Source organism: Catharus ustulatus, chromosome 27 (genome assembly GCF_009819885.2).
Source record: "Catharus ustulatus isolate bCatUst1 chromosome 27, bCatUst1.pri.v2, whole genome shotgun sequence".
Taxonomy (NCBI): domain Eukaryota; kingdom Metazoa; phylum Chordata; class Aves; order Passeriformes; family Turdidae; genus Catharus; species Catharus ustulatus.
The window spans coordinates 1,693,415-1,711,715 of NC_046247.1; the positions used below are offsets into that span (position 1 = coordinate 1,693,415).

General features: G+C 50.3%; 1 protein-coding gene across 2 annotated transcripts in view; it reads right to left on the reverse strand.

Annotated features, from left to right (window-relative positions):
- Window positions 1–18,301, reverse strand: part of BIN3 (bridging integrator 3) — a 49,612-nt gene that overhangs the window by 18,854 nt on the left and 12,457 nt on the right. The window contains exons 2-7 of one of the 2 annotated variants that reach the window (XM_033081224.1): window positions 17,680–17,728; window positions 16,531–16,589; window positions 10,538–10,578; window positions 9,114–9,175; window positions 4,536–4,672; window positions 3,063–3,103 (exon numbers count right to left, since the gene is read on the reverse strand). In XM_033081224.1, coding sequence (XP_032937115.1) covers window positions 3,063–3,103; window positions 4,536–4,672; window positions 9,114–9,141 — 206 coding nt within the window. In that variant the 5' untranslated portion in view covers window positions 9,142–9,175; window positions 10,538–10,578; window positions 16,531–16,589; window positions 17,680–17,728. The remainder of the gene's footprint in view (window positions 1–3,062; window positions 3,104–4,535; window positions 4,673–9,113; window positions 9,176–10,537; window positions 10,579–16,530; window positions 16,590–17,679; window positions 17,729–18,301) is intronic. The other variant, XM_033081223.1, reaches the window with a different exon arrangement.

The following is an 18,301-nucleotide window of genomic DNA, read 5'->3' on the forward strand; positions in this document are numbered from 1 at the left end:
TGTCACTGTCACCTCCCTGTGCCTCAGAGCAGGTTCTTGTTCCCAAACCTGGAGAGGTTTTGGCCATGGGAATGTCATTGTCACTCTGGCCATGGCAATGTCCTGGTCACCCTGGCCATGGCAATGTCATTGTCACCCTGGTCATGGGAATGTCCTGGTCACCTCTCCTGTTCCCAAAACTGGAGAGGTTTTGGCCATGGCAATGTCATTGCCACCCTGGCCATGGGAATGTCACTGTCCCCCTGGCCATGGAAGTGTCCTGGTCACCCTGGCCATGGGAATGTCATTGTCACCTCCCTGTGCCTCACAGCAGGTTCCTGTTCCCAAAACTGAAGAGGTTTTGGCCATGGGAATGTCACTGTCACCCTGGCCATGGCAATGTCATTGTCACCTCCCTTTGGCTCAGAGCAGGTCCCTGTTCCCAAAACTGGAGAGGTTTTTTTGGCCATGGCAATGTCCTGGTCACCTTGGCCATGGGAATGTCATTGTCGCCTCCCTCTGCCTCACAGCAGGTTCCTGTTCCCAAACCTGGAGAGGTTTTGGCCATGGCAATGTCCTGGTCCTCCTGGCCATGGGAATGTCATTTCACCCTGGCCATGGGAATGTCATTGTCACCTCCCTGTGCCTCAGAGCAGGTTCTTGTTCCCAAAATTGGGGAGGTTTGGCCATGGCAATGTCCTGGTCCCCCTGGCCATGGCAATGTCATTGTCACTCTGGCCATGGGAATGTCACTGTCCCCCTGGCCATGGCAATGTCCTGGGCACTCTGTTCATGGGAATGTCACTGTCACTCTGTCCATGGCAATGTCATTGTCACCTCCCTGTGCCTCAGAGTAGGTTCCTGTTCCCAAAAACTGGAGAGGTTTTGGCCATGGAAGTGTCCTGGTCCCCCTGGCCATGGGAATGTCACTGTCACCCTGGCCATGGCAATGTCTTTGTCACCTTGGCCATGGCAATGTCCTGGTCACTCTGGCCATGGGAATGTCATTGTCACCCCAGCCATGGGAATGTCATTGTCACCTTGGCCATGGGAATGTCATTGTCACCTCCCTTTGGCTCATAGCAGGCTCCTGTTCCCAAAACTGGAGAGGTTCAGCCATGGCAATGTCATTGTCACTCTGGCCATGGGAATGTCCTGGTCACCTTGACCATGGGAATGTCATTGTCACCTCCCTGTACCTCAGAGCAGGTCCCTGTTCCCAAAATTGGAGAGGTTTGGCCTTGGGAATGTCATTGTCACCTTGGCCATGGGAATGTCATTGTCACCCTGGCCATGGAAGTGTCCTGGTCACTCTGGCCATGGCAATGCCATTGTCACCCTGGTCATGGGAATGTCCTGGTCGCCTCTCCTGTTCCCAAAACTGGAGAGGTTTTGGCCATGGGAATGTCACTGTCACCCTGGCCATGGCAATGTCATTGTCACCTTGGCCATGGCAATGTCCTGGACCAACTGGCCATGGAAATGTCATTGTCACCCTGGCCATGGCAATGTCCTGGTCACTCTGGCCATGGCAATGTCACTGTCACCTCCCTGTGCCTCACAGCAGGTCCCTATTCCCAAAACTGGAGAGGTTTTGGCCATGGCAATGTCATTGTCACCCTGGCCATGGGAATGTCATTGTCCTCCTGGCCATGGCCATGTCCTGGTCACCCTGGCCATGGGAATGTCACTGTCACCTCCCTGTGCCTCAGAGCAGGTTCTTGTTCCCAAAACTGAAGAGGTTTTGGCCATGGCAATGCCATTGCCACCCTGGCCATGGCAATGTCATTGTCCCCTCCCTGTGCCTCACAGCATGTCCCTGTTCCCAAACCTGGAGAGGTTTTTTTGGCCCTCAGAGCATCCCCCACAGGCACATGGCATTGGTGGAATTGTCCTGAATTCACCAGCCCAGGATTTCAAAGCCAAGGCAGGTTTGCAGGGAGAGGGTTTGTCTTTCATTTCACCAACTAACACAAGCTGAGGGGAGGGAAAAAAAAAAAAAAACCAACCCAGAATATCTCAGAAACACAAGTTCTTCCAATTTTAACAGAATGCTGGAAGAAAAAGTTAATGTATCTTTCATGAGGACAATCTAGATAATAAGCAACACAATTCCACAGCAAAAGGCTGGGATTTTTTTTTCCTTTTTTCTTCCTTTCTTTTTATTTTTTTTTCCTTAAATAAGCAGGAATTTCTGGTTGTGGAGAGAGGACCAAGGTAAAACTTGAGTCACCAAACATCCCCCAGACAGGAACGTGCTGTAACCTCAGGTGTTAAATGATCCATGAGATTTTACTTTCAGATTTGGGCAGAAACAACAACTTCAGTGGGAAAAAAAAAAGAAAAAAACAAACCAAAAACCTAAACCACGACAAGCCCTGTGTGTGTCAAAGCTAAACTGAAATTGTTATTCAGCAATTTGCAACACTTACTGTCATATTAAAGTAATTTCATTTTATTTTTGCTCCCTGCCTCTGCTCCTTGTAACAAAACAGCAAATCTTGGGATCTGAGGGGGATTTTTGGGAGAGAAGTGAATTTATCCTGTGAGGTTTGTGACCCTGGAAAAGGTGGAAATTTTGCAACCTGTGGGATTTGGGTGTTTCCCCCTCATTTTCAGCCTCTCTGGTTACAAAGGCTCTGCAGCCTCTCCTCCTTCTCTGCATGGAAATGTTATTTATAAACATGAACTTCCACTTTCTCCTTTTTTATTGGGGAAAATTTCCAAATGAAAGAAACTTTTGCTGCACCAGCCAATTTCTGACCCCCCTGGATGATCTCCAGGTGGTTTTGTTCCTTTGCTGGAGCGAAGAATTGGTAAAAACCAACACAAAAACAGAGGGAAAATCGAATTATTCATCTTTTTGGGGATCCCTTCCAGCCTAGAACACTTCATGATTTTATATCTTTTATATCTTTAAGCTACAGGTGAAGGCAGTAGTGGATCCAAGGGATCAAAAAGGTTAAAATAATTTTTAATTAAGATCCTGCAGGACCAGGGCAGGATTGTCCCTCTGATTTCCAGGATCCCCCCCTAAAGCTCAGCATGAGGACAAACCCCAGCAGATGATGGTTGATACTCACTTTTTCAAAGGCTCTATCACTGTCTTTTGGATCTGATTCACCTGTGGAAAGCAAAAAAAGAAAAAAAAAAAGGGAGGATTGCACATCAGGATTGCTGGAAAATTCCATTTTGTGCAGGGTGGGTTTGTGCAGAGCCCACCTGGGATGGGGAGGGATCCTGAGCACCAAAAGAGAGAGAAATTCCCCCATGGGGAGCTGAAATCCCAGCCAGGAAAATGAGATTACAGAGGGAAAAGTCTTAGGGATGATGAGAAAAAGAGAAAGAGGTGAGACAGAGGGATTTGGACAAGGGATGGAGGGACAGGGAATGGCTCCCACTGCCACAAGGATGAGATTTTGGGAATAAATCCTTCCCTGGGAGGGTGGGAAGGGGTTGGGATGGATTTCCCTGAGGATTCCCCATTTCTAGAAGTGTCCAAGGCCAGGTTGGAGCCCCCTGGGACAGTGGGAGGGCTCTGGGTGATTTTTAAGGTCCCTTCCAACCCAAACAATTCCAGAATTTCTTGGAGATAAATTTGAATAAGGAATGGAGGGACAGGGAAGGCTCCCACTGCCAGAGGATAATGAGATTTTGGGAATAAATCCTTCTTTGGGAGGGTGAGGAGAGGCTGGGATGGAATTCCCTGAGGATTCCCCATTTCTGGAAATATCCAAAGCCAGGTTGGATCACCCTGGCACAGAGGGAGGTGTCCCTGCCATGGCACTGGGTGGTTTTTAAGGTCCCTTCCAACCCAAACAATTCCAGAATTTCCTGGAGAGAGATTTGAATAAGGAATGGAGGGACAGGGAATGGTTTCCCACTGCCAGAGGATAATGAGATTTTGGGAATAAATCCTTCTTTGGGAGGGTGAGGAGAGGCTGGGATGGAATTTCCTGAGGATTCCCCATTTCTGGAAGTGTCCAAGGCCAGGTTGGAGCCCCCTGGGACAGTGGGAGGGCTCTGGGTGATTTTTAAGATCTCTTCCAACCCAAACCATTCCAGAATTTTCTGGAGAAGGACCTGGGACAAGGAATGGAGAACAAGGAATGGCTCCCACTACCAGTGGATAATGAAATTTTGCGAATAAATCCTTCCCTGTGAGGGGAGGGAGGGGCTGGGATGGATTTCCCTGGGAATTCCCCATTTCTGGAAATACCCAAGGTGAGTTTGGATCACCCTGGCACAGAGGGAGGTGTCCCTGCCCATGGGATGGCTTCAAACCCCTCCCAATCCCAATCACTCCATGATTCCATGACACTGCCACCACTCCATGATTCCATGACACTGCCACCATTCCATGATTCCATGACACTGCCACCACTCCATGACTCCATGACACTGCCACCACTCCATGGTTCCATGACACTGCCACCACTCCATGATTCCATGACACTGCCACCACTCCATGACTCCATGACACTGCCACCACTCCATGATTCCATGACACTGCCACCACTCCATGACCCCCTGGCACCCCCAGGTCCCTTCCCCACCTTCTCCTGGTTGAAGGAGTCCATCCTCTTCATGGCCGTGTCGAAGGCCGTGACCATCTCCAGGAAGGAGGGCTCCTGCTCGCACAGGGGGTTGGCCAGCAGGTCTGAGGAGATCTTCACTGCAGATTTGGACATGGCTGGGGGGAAAGGAAGCACACAGGGTGACATTTCCTGTGAAAGGAGCTGTTTGCAGCTTCATTAGTGGCTTGTCTTCGTTTTTTTGTGCGTTCGTTAAAAACGCGGAGATGAATTTTCTCGTGTTCAGGTTTGGTTGTTTATTAAATTTTATCTGAAGTACAGAGAGTTCAGCAGCTAAAAGTGAGCAAGGTGGAGCTGGTTACAAGGAGTTTGAAATCCAAACAGCCAATAAAGAACTGACACCTCTATTATTGATACTTGTGACCCAAAAACCAAAGTGCTGTGACCCTCAGTGCAACCAAAAACTGCCAGAAATCAGGAGGAAAAGACAGAAAAAAGACAACACCCAAATCCTTAATTTTGTCCCACTCCTACCACTATATTCTAAAAACCTCAAATCTAAAACCCTTCACCATGTGAAATCACATTTATTTAACTGCACCCCCATGATTTTAACTCCATCACTCCAATTTTGGAATTTTTCTCCAAGGCCTCAGGTCCCAAGCAGAGTTCTCCTGGGGGTCAGAAAACACAGAAAGCTCCAAAATCCCAAATTTCAGGGATCCAACGATTTCCCACTGCAAAAATGAGGGAGCTGAGCCCCAGGAGATTCAGCACAACCTTGCAGGGAGATGCTGGCAGAGAGAAAAGCGAGGAAAAGGCACCAATTCATTCATGTAAACACCCAGAGAAGTGTTTTTATATAAGTTAAGCCTGAACCACTCCAAAGTGAGGCTTGTGATGCTGCCAGAAATAATCCCAGACTAACAAAAGCACTGTTCTCTTAAAAAAAAAATGAAAAAAAAAATAGAGATGGGGGGTTTTTATACATCTTCTCTCGACAGACTATTAAGTGTCACTCTCAGCCTCACTACAGCTCTTCCACAAGGAGAAAAATCACAGTCCATTAAGTCTTTCAAATGGCTTTACAAAAAAAAAAAAACCATGTATTTGAAGTGGATTTAGTGGGGAAGGACCAGACTGACAGGGCTGGGGGATGAGGTTTCTCTTTGCCTTTCCAAACACAAAGAGCAGGGACACAAGTCAAGCGTTTTCCCCTCAATAAACCCAAATTTTGTGCTTGTGGAGAATGAGCTAGGGGGGATATGAAGTCCCTCCAGGCCCTGGGAGTGTCACCAAGAAATCCAGAAGCAGCAGGTCATGCTCTGACTGAGCATTCTGCTTGTTTTCCATCAGCCACATCCCTCTTTATCCAAACACTTGGGCTGCAAAGGGAAAATTCGGTGACAGAACCACCACACAAACCAGCAAGGAATTAGGGAAGGTACAGAATGGAAAAAAAGGCTAATAAAAAGGAAAGCATAAATATAAACAGGGATAAAATAGACTAAAAATAAAAAAAAAGCCAGGGGGACTTAAAAAAAAAATGTTCTTTTTCCTCAGTGCTGGAAGTTCACAAAGCCAGATGCTTGAGCAGTGCTATGGAGATATTAAAAGTTCAAATAATCTGAATAATGGGGCTTAAGATCATAAATCAAGGGGTTAAACATTCTGATGGAAAGGTTACACACAATTATAATGGAGAGAGCTCAGAAGTGCAGAGCTGGGGAAGCTCAGTGCAGAACCAGCCTCTCACTCTGGAATAACAAAGCTCCTGCACCCATCCATTATCCAAACATGAAGGCTTTGGGCATTTAAACCTTTAAACAGATGGGATATCATCCATATGTGTGACCACATCTGAGGAGGGATTTGTGCCAGAGTGGGATGGAGTTAAGAATGGCACAACTCCTTTGGTTGGAAGAAAAAAAATGAAGTTTTGCTTCACAGGAAAGGATTGGGAGGGAGTGGCAGGGTCACGATGGGAGGTCGGGAATTTGGGGGGGGTTGGGGCATGTCCAGGGGGAATTTGGGTCAGGAATTTCCTCTGCATCACTGACATCACCTGTAGGGAGCTGAAAATTGGGGTGTGAGAGTCCCAGGGCAGGGAGGAGAAAAAACAGAATGGGAAGGGGAAGGAGAAGGAGAAGGAGAAGGAGAAGGAGAAGGAGAAGGAGAAGGAGAAGGAGAAGGAGAAGGAGAAGGAGAAGGAGAAGGAGAAGGAGAAGGAGAAGGAGAAGGAGAAGGAGAAGGAGAAGGAGAAGGAGAAGGAGAAGCAGGAGGAGAAAGAGAATAAAGAGAATAAAGAGAATAAAGAGAAGAAGGACAAGGAGAAGGAGAAGCAGGAGGAGGAGGAGGAGGAGGAGGGATCCCTTGTCCCTCAGGGTGGCTTCAGGAGGGTCTGCTCTGCTCTTTTTCTCATTAAACATGTGAGATGCAGCCCCAATTAAAGGAATTTCAGATTTTAGAGCCCAGAACAGCAAACCTGGGCCATGGGGATCCTGTGGGTGACCTGCACCTCATTCCAAAGCAGAGCTTTTGCCTCCTCCTGCTCCTTATTTCCATTCTGTTTGGATCTCCAGCCATGGCCAGGGAGTGCTGCTGACCCCCCAGTCCCTGGGAGAACCTCACTGGGATATTTCCATGCACAGGAATCACTCCTGTTCTGAGCTGAGCTTTTTTGGGAAGAAGGTGGAGACTGCAGCCACCAGTCCCACTTTGCCAGGAGTGTTTGCAGGCAGTGAAGAACCAACCTGGAGCCTGGAGGAACGAGACAGGAGGACAAAACTCTGGATTTGGGGGCTGGATGTTGGGAATGGGCAGTGCCAGGTGAGGAGAAACGCTCAGGGATTGATTTGATCCACCCCCTTTTTTCCTCCAGCCCTCCCTCAGCAGGCTGTGTGTGCAGTTCCTCTCCCTCCACTCATCAGTTCAAGCCTTTAAATGAGAAATCAGATCTTCCTGGCTCTGGCCAAGGCTCGTTTGTGACTCTGCCATGTAACAGAACGGAAAAAGAAAGTCCTCCCACAGCTCCTCCGGGACTTGAAATGCTCCATATAAACAACGCCCACTGCAAGGGAGGGGAGGGGAATCCTGAACGAGGAAAAACTTACCCAGGAGCCCTGACAATGGCCAGAGTCCTCACAAAGGGCATTTGCACCCTGGAAAACAGCCCTGGGAAGGGTGGGAGAGCAGGGAAGAGCCTGGCTGTGTGATTGTGTCAAACATCCACACACACACACAGGTGAGAGGCTGGAGAGCCCCAAATCTGCCCCCTCACCCTGCCCTGCCCTGCTGAGACCCCAAATCAGGGATCAGGGCTGGCCACCCCTGTTTGTGCTGCTGCCTCTGAGCTGTGGGACTGCTCCAAACCAGGGGGAAAAACCAGCAGGGTTTGGAGCAGCTCTGTGCTGCAGGGTCCTGCTCAGCTCTGGGCACAGCAGGGACAGGGGACAGGACACCTGCAGGGCCAGATGTCACCCCAAATGTGTTCATGGCTTCCTCCATCGCCCACTGCCACCAGGGGAAGCCAAAAGGAGCAGGGAAGGAGCTGGGATATTCCCAAAGGAGAGCTGCCAGCTCAGCACTTCCCACGGGAAAACACAGCCAGCTGTGCCCAGCTGTGCCCAGCTGTGCCCAGCTGTGCCCTGCAGACCCCCCCGAGCCATCCCACCTCCCTGGGGCTCACAGAGGGAGTGCAGGGGGCACTGAAGGAGGTGGAAAAGCACAACAGGCTCAGCTGGATCATCTGAGACCTGGAATAACGACTCCTGCTTTGTTTTTTGGGTTTGGTTTTTTTTTTTAAGAAATTGAGGCAAAAAAAAAGAAAGGGACTGTGGCAAAAAAAAGAAAGGGACTGAGGTAAAAAAAAAGAAAGGGATTGAGGCAAAAAAAAAAGAAAGGGATTGAGGAAAAATAAAGAAAGGGATTGAGGTAAATAAAAGAAAGGGATTGAGGAAAAATAAAGAAAGGGATTGAGGTAAATAAAAGAAAGGGATTGAGGAAAAATAAAGAAAGGGATTGAGGTAAATAAAAGAAAGGGACTGAGGTAAAAAAAGAGAAGGATTGAGGTGAAAGAAAAGAAAGGGACTGAGGTTAAAAAAAAAAAAAGAAAGGGACTGAGACAAAAAAATTAAAAAAAGGAAAGGGACTGAGGTAAAAAAAATAAAGGCACTGAGGAAAAAAAAAAGGGACTGAGGCAAAAAAAAAAAAAGAAAGGGACTGAGGAAAAAAAGGGACTGAGAAAAAAAAAAAGAAAGGGACTGAGGAAAAAAAAATAAAGGGACTGAGGCAAAAAAAAAGAAAGGGACTGAAGCAAGAAAAAAAGAAAGGGACTGAGGTAAAAAAAAAAGAAAGGGACTTGTCCAAGGCCACAGAGCTGAGGAGCCAGGGACTGAGCCCACAGCACTGCCTGTGTTCCCTGGGCTGAGCTGTGCTCACAGCCCTCTCGCAGATGGCCTTGTAGCTGAGCAAACTGAGTGGGACTGAGCTCTGGATTTGTTTTCCAGACTTGTCACACATTACTCATGTGATCTCCAGAAAAGTCACTTCATCTCCCTGTGGCCAAGTTCACAGTCGATGTATCCTCCAGTCACTTACCCAAATCTGCATCTGTGCTTTTCTTCATATCCTTCTGAAGTTTTTTGGTCTGATCTTCCAATCTGAAAGATGGGAGAAAGAAGGCAAAGTGGGAATCTTGGAAAGAAAGAAAGGAAGAAAGAAAACCGAGTGTATCATACGTGCAACAAATCATTTACGGGCTGAATATGCTGGCTTCTGGTGGGAGTTAAAAATATCCAGGCAAGGCTTGATGGAGTTCAGTGCAGCTCAACCCTTTTGGGTTGTTTTCAGATGGTTTTTAACCTTTTCAAGTTGGTGATCTCTTCACATTGCCTCAAAGTTCTCTCGCTTTGCACAAATGGTGAAGCCAAATGTTTGCAGTGATTGCTGAGAGCTCTGTGACACAGGCAGGGTGGCACAGCCACTCCTGTCCCCTCTTTGGGGACATTGCAGTGATCCCTGAGAGCTCCTGTGACACAGGCAGGGTGGCACAGCCACTCCTGTCCCCTCTTTGGGGACATTGCAGTGACCCCTGAGAGCTCTGTGACACAGGCAGGGTGGCACAGCCACTCCTGTCCCCTCTTTGGGGACCTGCAGTGATCCCTGTGAGCTCCTGTGACACAGGCAGGGTGGCACAGCCACTCCTGGTCCCCTGAGGGACATTGCAGTGCTCCTGTGACACAGGCAGGGTGGCACAGCCACTCCTGTCCCCTCTTTGGGGACATTGCAGTGACCCCTGAGAGCTCCTGTGACACAGGCAGGGTGGCACAGCCACTCCTGTCCCCTCTTTGGGGACATTGCAGTGATCCCTGAGAGCTCCTGTGACACAGGCAGGGTGGCACAGCCACTCCTGTCCCCTCTTTGGGGACATTGCAGTGATCCCTGTGACACAGGCAGGGTGGCACAGCCACTCCTGTCCCCTCGTTGGGGATATTGCAGTGATCCCTGAGAGCTCCTGTGACACAGGCAGGGTGGCACAGCCACTCCTGTCCCCTCGTTGGGGATATTGCAGTGATCCCTGAGAGCTCCTGTGACACAGCCAGGATGGCACAGCCACTCCTGTCCCCTCTTTGGGGACATTGCAGTGCTCCTGTGACACAGGCAGGATGGCACAGCCACTCCTGTCCCTCTTTGGGGACATTGCAGTGCTCCCTGTGACACAGGCAGGGTGGCACAGCCACTCCTTGTCCCCTCAGGTGTTGATTTCTTTGGGGACTCCGCAGTTTTCTGCCAATTTTACACTTTTTAATTTATTTTTTTTAATTTAAAGCTGTCAGAACCTGCAACCCCACCACAAATACTTCTCTGAACACTCAGAGAAACCCTGAAGAATTGGAAATGACAGGGCAGGGAGGGATTTGCTCCCTGGGAAGAGCATCCCTGGCTGAAATCCCCTGGGAAGAGGGAAGGGGAGGAGGGAAGCACACGGCCGGTCCTGTCCGACCAGCGTGGCTGATACTCACTGCTGCAGCTTCCCATATTCCCTTTCAAAGTCTCTCTCCACCTGTGGAAAGAAGAGATGGAAATCAGCTCCAGGGGACTGCAGGGAGTGTGAAGGGAAAGCTGGGAATGCCACACTGAGACCAGCACAAGGTTTAATTGAGTTACGCCTCAAAAGGAAATTCTGGGGGTTTGGAGCTCCAGACTCTCTTGGAGCTGGCACTGAACGTGTCAGCTCGAGCCAAGGACATGGACTGGGGGCTGATGGGATAAATGGGAATGCTGGAAGAGCAGGGAGGTCACAACTGGCTCAATAAAGCCTGTGTTCCCTCCCAAAAACAGGGGAGCTGCTTCTCCTCCAGCCCCACCAAGGTGGGTCTGGCTACTCATCCTCAACAGGATGGTGAAATTCCCCCCTGAGCACCACTGAGCCTGCCCATCTCAGCATTATTCACAGCTCCCTCCTGTGAAATCCCTGGGCTGGAGCACAAGCCCAGTGACCTGTGACACCTCCTTGAGGGAGGGGAACCCTGTGCTCCGAGCTCTGAGCTCCAGCCCATCCCTCTCCCCATGCTACCTCAGTGCCTGCTCCCTCCTACTTGCTAGCTGGCAGCAAACCTCCAGTGATAGGAGATATTTTAAGGAACTTTCTTTCCATGCTGACTGTTTTAACACACTTAAAACATTCATTCCACACCTCGTCAACCAGAGAAGCAAATGGATTTCAATTGACCAGCCAAGAGTAAATCCGTGCGTTTGTTGTCATGGGATCAGCGCTGGGTTCAGTTGTGTTGTCAAGCTCCTGTGCTATTAAGGAAATGCAGAGTGGTGGGAGCAGCCAGGACTGCAAGGATCCAAAGGTTTGTTCCAATTCCTCCTGCTGGCCCTGAGATTTCAATCCCAGGCTCGCTGCGGCACCGCGGCGTTTGACGGGGACGTTCGCTTTTCCAGCAGCATCGCTGGGAAAAGCTTGGGGGTTAAAGATGGAGAGGAAAAATCGGTTTTTTTATTTTTCAACATCTTTTTGGGCTGCACTTGAACTCCTGAGCTGAGGGCAGGCAGCGAGCAGCCACATTCCAGCCCCATCCCAGCACCCAGCTGTCCGCACCATCCGCTCCCACCATCCGGGGGATGCGAGCTGGGCTCCCTCTCCTCCCCACCCCCTTATTCTGCTCCAAAAAACCCTCCCCTCGGAGCTCCAGCTCCCTTTTTCATGCTGCTAAAATTGGGTGCTGGAGAGAACAGCCACGGAGCAGTGTGGGGGCAGCTCACACGACTTGTGCCTGGCGTTCGGGGAGCCGCAGAAATCCCAAATCCGCGGCAGCTGGCGCCCTGCAGGTCAGGTAACCAGCACATAGTAAAGCTCAGCCTCCATCCCCGTGCCTGTTCCGGCTGCTAAAATACCCAGGGACTATTGCACTCTATTTATAGGCCTTAGGTGTGAATTGTTTTGGTTGCAAACCGCACAGGGTCGGGCACGACTCGAATTTTGTCCCCTCCTTTGAAAGGCTGGGGGTGTCGTTCCCTTCTCTCTCCCTCGTTGTGTTTGGGAGGATCTGCTCAGCAACCAATTCCTCCAAAAAAGCTGGAGGGTTTGGCTGCAGAATGCCTGCAAATATTCAGGGGTTCTGTCTCTTTTCTGTGCCATAATCAAAAGGAATTGTTGCTTGAAGGGCGTGGAGCAGCTTGCAGGGGCTCCAGGAGAGCTGGAGAGGGGCTTGGACAAAGGATGGAAGGGCAGGACACAGGGAATGGCTTCCCACAAGGTTAGATGGGATTTTGGGAAGGAATTCCTGCCTGGGATGGAATTCCCAGAGGAGCTGGGGCTGCCTGGATCCCCTGGAAGTGTCCAAGGAAAGGTTGGAGCACCCTGGGACAGTGGAAAACGGGGCGGGGAAAAAAATGAATTCAAAACTCCATTCCCACCAAAAACCATTCTGAGATTTTAGGATTTGCCATAAAAAAGGCAAAACCTCCCCACCCTGAGATTCCCTGAGTGTTGTGACCCCCCCAAACCTCCTGAGCTCCCCCAAACCCCCAAACCCCAGAGCAGGATCCCCATGGGACCGAGGTGATTCCACACAGAGCCAACTTCAGCTGCCCAGCCTGACTCACACCCCAGCCCCATCTCTGAGACAGCTGCCCAAGGATTGCTCTTATTTTTCACGCCCACAGGCAGCAACTGGCTCCCAGTCCCCACAGTCTGTGAGCTCTTGGAGCCTCCCAGCCATGGATATCCCAAAAAACCAGCTCAGAGCAGAGGGGAACGCTGCTCTCACGTGCACAGCCCTGCAAGGAGGGCAGGCTGGGAACATTTTGCAGAGCACACAGTAATTCCCACTGCCAGTAGCTCTCCATGGTCACAGAGGCTGTGTGGAGAGGATTAGCACGTTAAGAGGAACGAGAACAAGAAGTACAGGCGAGAAAATTACAATATCCTGAAGGGAAGTTTCCGTATTATTAAAATAATCCCACTGCTCCGCTGCCTTTTTTCTGAAAACTCCAAATCAAACCAAGCTTTCTGTATTGAACCTTTTTTTTTTCTTTTTTTATTTTTTCTCTTCCAGGCACTGGGTAATGCAAAAATCGCTCGTCTCGGGGTTTTTATTTAAATCTACATCAAGAGCGACGAAAGCTTTGAAATAAATCAACGTTTTCTCCTTCACACAGTTCTGGGTTTGGTTTTTTTTTTATTTTTGTTTGCAAACACTGGGCCTCCCTCCCACCTGTGATCAGATCCCTCCTGCTTCCTTCCAGGGCAGGATCATCATCACCACCCTGGTTATGGGGGAATGGAGCAAGAGAGAAGCCAAAGCTACAAAGAGATGGAAATGAGGGATGTGAGGAGCCTTCCTGTCCCCCTGGGGTTCATGGGTTTTTTTTCCCTGGAGGAGGAAGATGAGTTGATTTCTGCATCTTCCAGTAGTCTCAGGCTCTTTGTGGATCCTGGGAAAAGAGGGAAGTGTGTGTTTCCTTCTCCCTCTTCTCCAAAAAAAACCCCAAACCTATAGAATCAGGCCATGAATTCTGATCTAAGTTGGAATTTTGGCTGAGCTTTGGCCATCCCATCAGAATTTCAAGGTAATTCCCGTGGGTGAACAGTGTGAGGCAGAGCTGTGGAGTGCAGGTGGATCTGGGATGTCACACACTCCACCCAGCAGCATCTCCACCTCCCCATCCTGCAAGAAAACTTCCCAGAAAAGTGGAAAAAGGGGAAAAAGGAGGAACCTCCCAACTGCAGGGAGCAGTTTGGCCAGAAAGGATTGAAGGCACAGAATGAAAATGAGCAGAATGATTTAACTGGCATGCCTTGAATCCAGCCCATGAGGGTCATTCCCATGACATTTATTCTGTTGTTTTGGGATTTCCAGGTGGCTGCTGGAGGAAAGGAGCAGTGGAATCCTGCAGCTCACAGAGCAGCCCCACATCCCTGGGGAGGGCAGAGCTGCTGGGATGAGTCAAGGAGGGAGGTTTGGCAGCTCAGGGCTCCACTCCCTGCCAAGCTGAGTCAGGCCAGCGAGGAGGAGGAGGAGGAGGAGGAGGAGGGCGAGTGGTCTGAGTCAGCCCAGGCCAGAGCAGGGCTGAGGGAAGCAGGGAGGGATGGGATCAAACTGGGATCAAACTGGGATCAAACTGGGATCAAACTGGGATCAAACCAGGATCAAACTGGGATCAATAACTGGGATCAAACTGGGATCAAACTGGGATCAAACTGGGATGAAACTGGGATCAAACTGGGACCAAACTGGGATCAAAACCTGGGATCAAACTGGGATCAAACTGGGATCAAACTGGGATCAAACTGGGATCAAACCGGGATCAATACCTGGGATTAAAATCTGAGATCAAACCTGGATCAAACCAGGATCAAACCTAGAATCAAACCAGGATCAAACTGGGATCAAACCAGGATCAAACCCAGAATCAAATCTGGATCAAACTGGGATAAAACTGGGATCAAACCGGGGATCAAACAGGGATCAAAACCTGGATCAAACTGGGATCAAAACCTGGGATCAAACTGGGATCAAACTGGGATCAAAACCTGGGATCAACCCAGGATCAAATCTGGGATCAAACTGGGATCAAACTGGGATCAAACCGGAATCAAACCTGGATCAAGCCTGGACCAAACTGGGATCAAACCAGGATCAAAATGGGATCAAAACCAGGATGAAAACCTGGGATCAAACCCGGATCAAAACCTAGAATCAAACTGGGATCAAACCTGGGATTAAACCCAGACCCAACCCAGGACCAAGCCTCTCTGGCCCCGCCACACTGCAGGGCTGGCTCTGCTCTCCCCCCTGCCTGCCTGGATCAGCCCAGCCCCAGTGAAGGGCAGGGAACAACCTCGGGGGGACGCAGGTGAACTTCAGCTGCAGCATAGAGCAGGCAGCTCCCGAGGGAGGGAACAACATCCCTGCCACAGGAGGCTGGCTGGCTGAGCAATAAACATGGAGAGATATAATTCTAACAGGTTTAACTCCTATCACTGGGCATTAGTTTAATTGGGCTGTGGGCCCGTGGCCCTGCTGACAGCAGGTTCTCTCTGAGCTCAGATCCTCCCACCCAGCTCCCAGAGCCCGGTGACAGCTGCTCTTTTCAGGGAAGACGAGGGGAGAGATTATGCTGTCTGGAATTGGATTTGCCCAGGTTAAGGTGGAAACAAAGCACAGCCATGTCTGGGGAGGGGGAGATCACCTCAGTTCACCAGCTGATATTTTCTGCTGGGGTTTCCTTCTCCCTCCAGAGCTAAACTGTGGCTGACACCGTGCCCTTCTCCCGAGGATCACAAGCGAGTGGGCACAGGGAGTCATGACTAATTCCTCGGCAGCCCAGGCAAATTGCTTTTCAGGACTACTCCTGGCCTAGATCTGACATCAGCCCCAGCATCCAGACAACAAAAAAGCCTCTCTGGCTCGCTGAGCCTCCCAGCAAAGCCACCCCCCTCTCCTGACTCCAGTCCCAGGCCTCATGGAGAGCCAAAGTTACATCTTAATAAATGCTGCTTTTTTTTTTTTTCCTTTTTTTTTTTTTCCCTCACCATCCTCTTTTGTGGTCCACTCTCTGTGAGTGGGAGATCCTCTACCCACAACCACTTCCCTTCCTATGGGCTTGGGATGCAGCCCTGGAGATGCCACACCTTCCCATTTCCTGCAGAGCCCAACATCTGCAACACCCCAGCCCTTGGCTGCTGCTGCTGTTCCCCAAAGCCTGCACAGATGGAGCATCTCAGGAGGTAAATTTGGGGGCCTGGAGCTCAAAGCAACTCCATCCCTTCCACAGCAGGGCATGGAATGCCTGATCCTGGGGGATATCCCGTGGTTTCCTGCTGTTTGCTCTGCTTTGAAGAGCTGCACTCTGCACTTGGAGTGAAGTTCCAAGGTTTTGGGTTTCCTGTTTTCTGCTCTCCCTGCCTGGAGAGCACCACCACCATCATCATCATCATCATTATTATCATCAAGTGGAAACCTTTTGGAAATGAGTTTCCAACTTTGTTGACAGAAAATCTTGCTCCTGGGGAGCTGAGGAAGGAAGGAAGGAAAAGGAAAAGGGCTGGAAAGGCTCTGGGTGCTGAATGAACCTCTGCTGCCGGATATTCTGAGCTGTTCTATTTAATACACACACATGTATATATAAGCAAAGGCTGCCAACTGCTTCAGAACAGCACATTCCAGCAGCTCTGGGGAAGGGAAGATCTCAAAGGTGCCACAGCTCATCTGCAGGGAGCCTGAGCTCAGGGATGGTTGATTTTAGGGGAGAAAAAACCTCTCCCAACAGCCAACGCAGCAGGAGGGGAGGGAACCAGCAAGGAAATGGAATATATTCAACTGGGATGTGAGAATGGGTGGGCTGGAGATGCCCAGCAGAGCTGGCCAAGACACACAGAGCTGCAGAGGAGCCTGGAAGGACATCGGGGTTGGGAACGCCGGGGAAAGGGAAAAATGTTGTGGAGCAAGGAATGGGGATGGTCCTGGGAGAGGTGTGAAGAGCTGAGGCTGGGCTGCCTCACCTGAGGGATCACAGGCAGCAGCTCCTTCCTGGTGGATCACAGCCCCTGGAAAAGGGCAGCTGAAAACACAGAAAAACCACGGAGGAATTTCACCAATCGTCGTCGTCGCCTGCCTGGCTGAAATTCTGTACTGACAGTCTGGAGCTGTTACAGAAAATCGCTGCTCCACGGCAGCAGACAACCACCAAATCCTTGAAAATCAAACATGACAATCAAAGCCTTGAAGGGAGTGGTGGGATTAGCCCTCTGCCTCCAGGGAAAATGTCATGTCCCAAGGAGAAACTGCCCCACAGAGGCGGGTGCCCACGCATCCTGCGGAATTAGCCGAGCGTCCCGGGGAGGAAGGATCAGGGATGTCAGTCTGTGCAGGGGATTAGGTCACCTCAGAGGGACAAGCTCTGCCTCTTTTTAGAGCATTGTCCAGGTGAGTTTTCAGGAGGGCCAGCTCCTGGGAGGTTCCACAGATTTTTTTGGGGTTTTTTTCTTTTTTTTTTCTTTATTTTTGGCACGGGACAAATGCAAAGCCAAGCTGCTTAAGAAGGGAAAATACCACAGCCAGCTGCAAGCAGCAGCACTTGGGGTAGGAGCCTCAAATCCACGGGAATACAAAATGCTTTTTTAATTTGCTTTTAAAGCAAATGCTGTGCAGCACAAATTAATTCACGCCCGAGCACTAAGCATCTCAGCTTATAAGCCTTTCTTTGGAAACAGTTATATTCAGCGATCTGAACCACTCCTCCTCCTCCATCTGCTCCGAAAGGATGAACAAACAAGCCATTGCTGAAAGAAGGAAGGAAGGAAGGAAGGAAGCAAAACCCGTTCAGCCATCTCCGAGGAAAACTGTGCCAGACCAAGAGAGCTCTTTTCCCCCACCCCACACACACACACACATACACACACCCCTCCCAAAAAAAATAAAAAAAAATTAAATTATAATTTCAACAGCTCCCAAACCAAAATATTCTGCCTGCATGGGGCTCCCCCTCGCTCCTCGCACGAGGAGCCGAGCGCTGGTCACACGCGGCAACAGGTTCTGCTGCTCCAGCTCCCTCCCACACGCTGCAAAATGGGACGAGTCAAAGTGCTGCCTTGACTCATCAGCCACATGATCCAAGGCTGGAGCTAAAAAGGGGGAACTGGTTTACTCACTGTCTTGGGTACAATCTGTTTCTTGGGCTGCCCGATCTTGAACGGGATCCTGGAAAAGAGAGAGGAGAAGGGGATGAGTGAGCGGCGCTGCTGGTTGGGGTTTGGGGTGGTTTTGGGGGTACCTGGGGGTGGCAGCCCCTCATTGCAGGCACTGGGGACCCCCAGACAGGGACAGGGTGGCAGAGATTGTGGGGAGACTTGTCAGCATTGCACAGCTCCCATCTCTGCTCCATGGCACTGCCAGGACCCAGGGAACTGGGGCAGTTGGGATTGTGGGCAAAGATTGTTCCCCCAAAGGCTGGAATAAACACTGGGACAGCTCCCCAGGGAATGGGCACAGCCCTGAGGCTGCCAGAGCTGCAGGAGCATTTGGGTAACACTCCCAGGGATGGCCAGGGTGGGATTTTGGGGTGGCTGTGAAGGGCAGGAGCTGGAGCACTGACCCACATGTCCCAGGACATTGCAGAATGTCAGGAGCTGCAGCAGTGACCCCCATGTCCCTTCCCCATGTCCCTTCCAGCCCAGGACATTCCACAATCCCAGGGGCTGGAACAGTGACCCACAAGTCCCAGAACATTCCACAATCCCAGGAACTGGATCAGAGACCCACATGTCCCAGAAC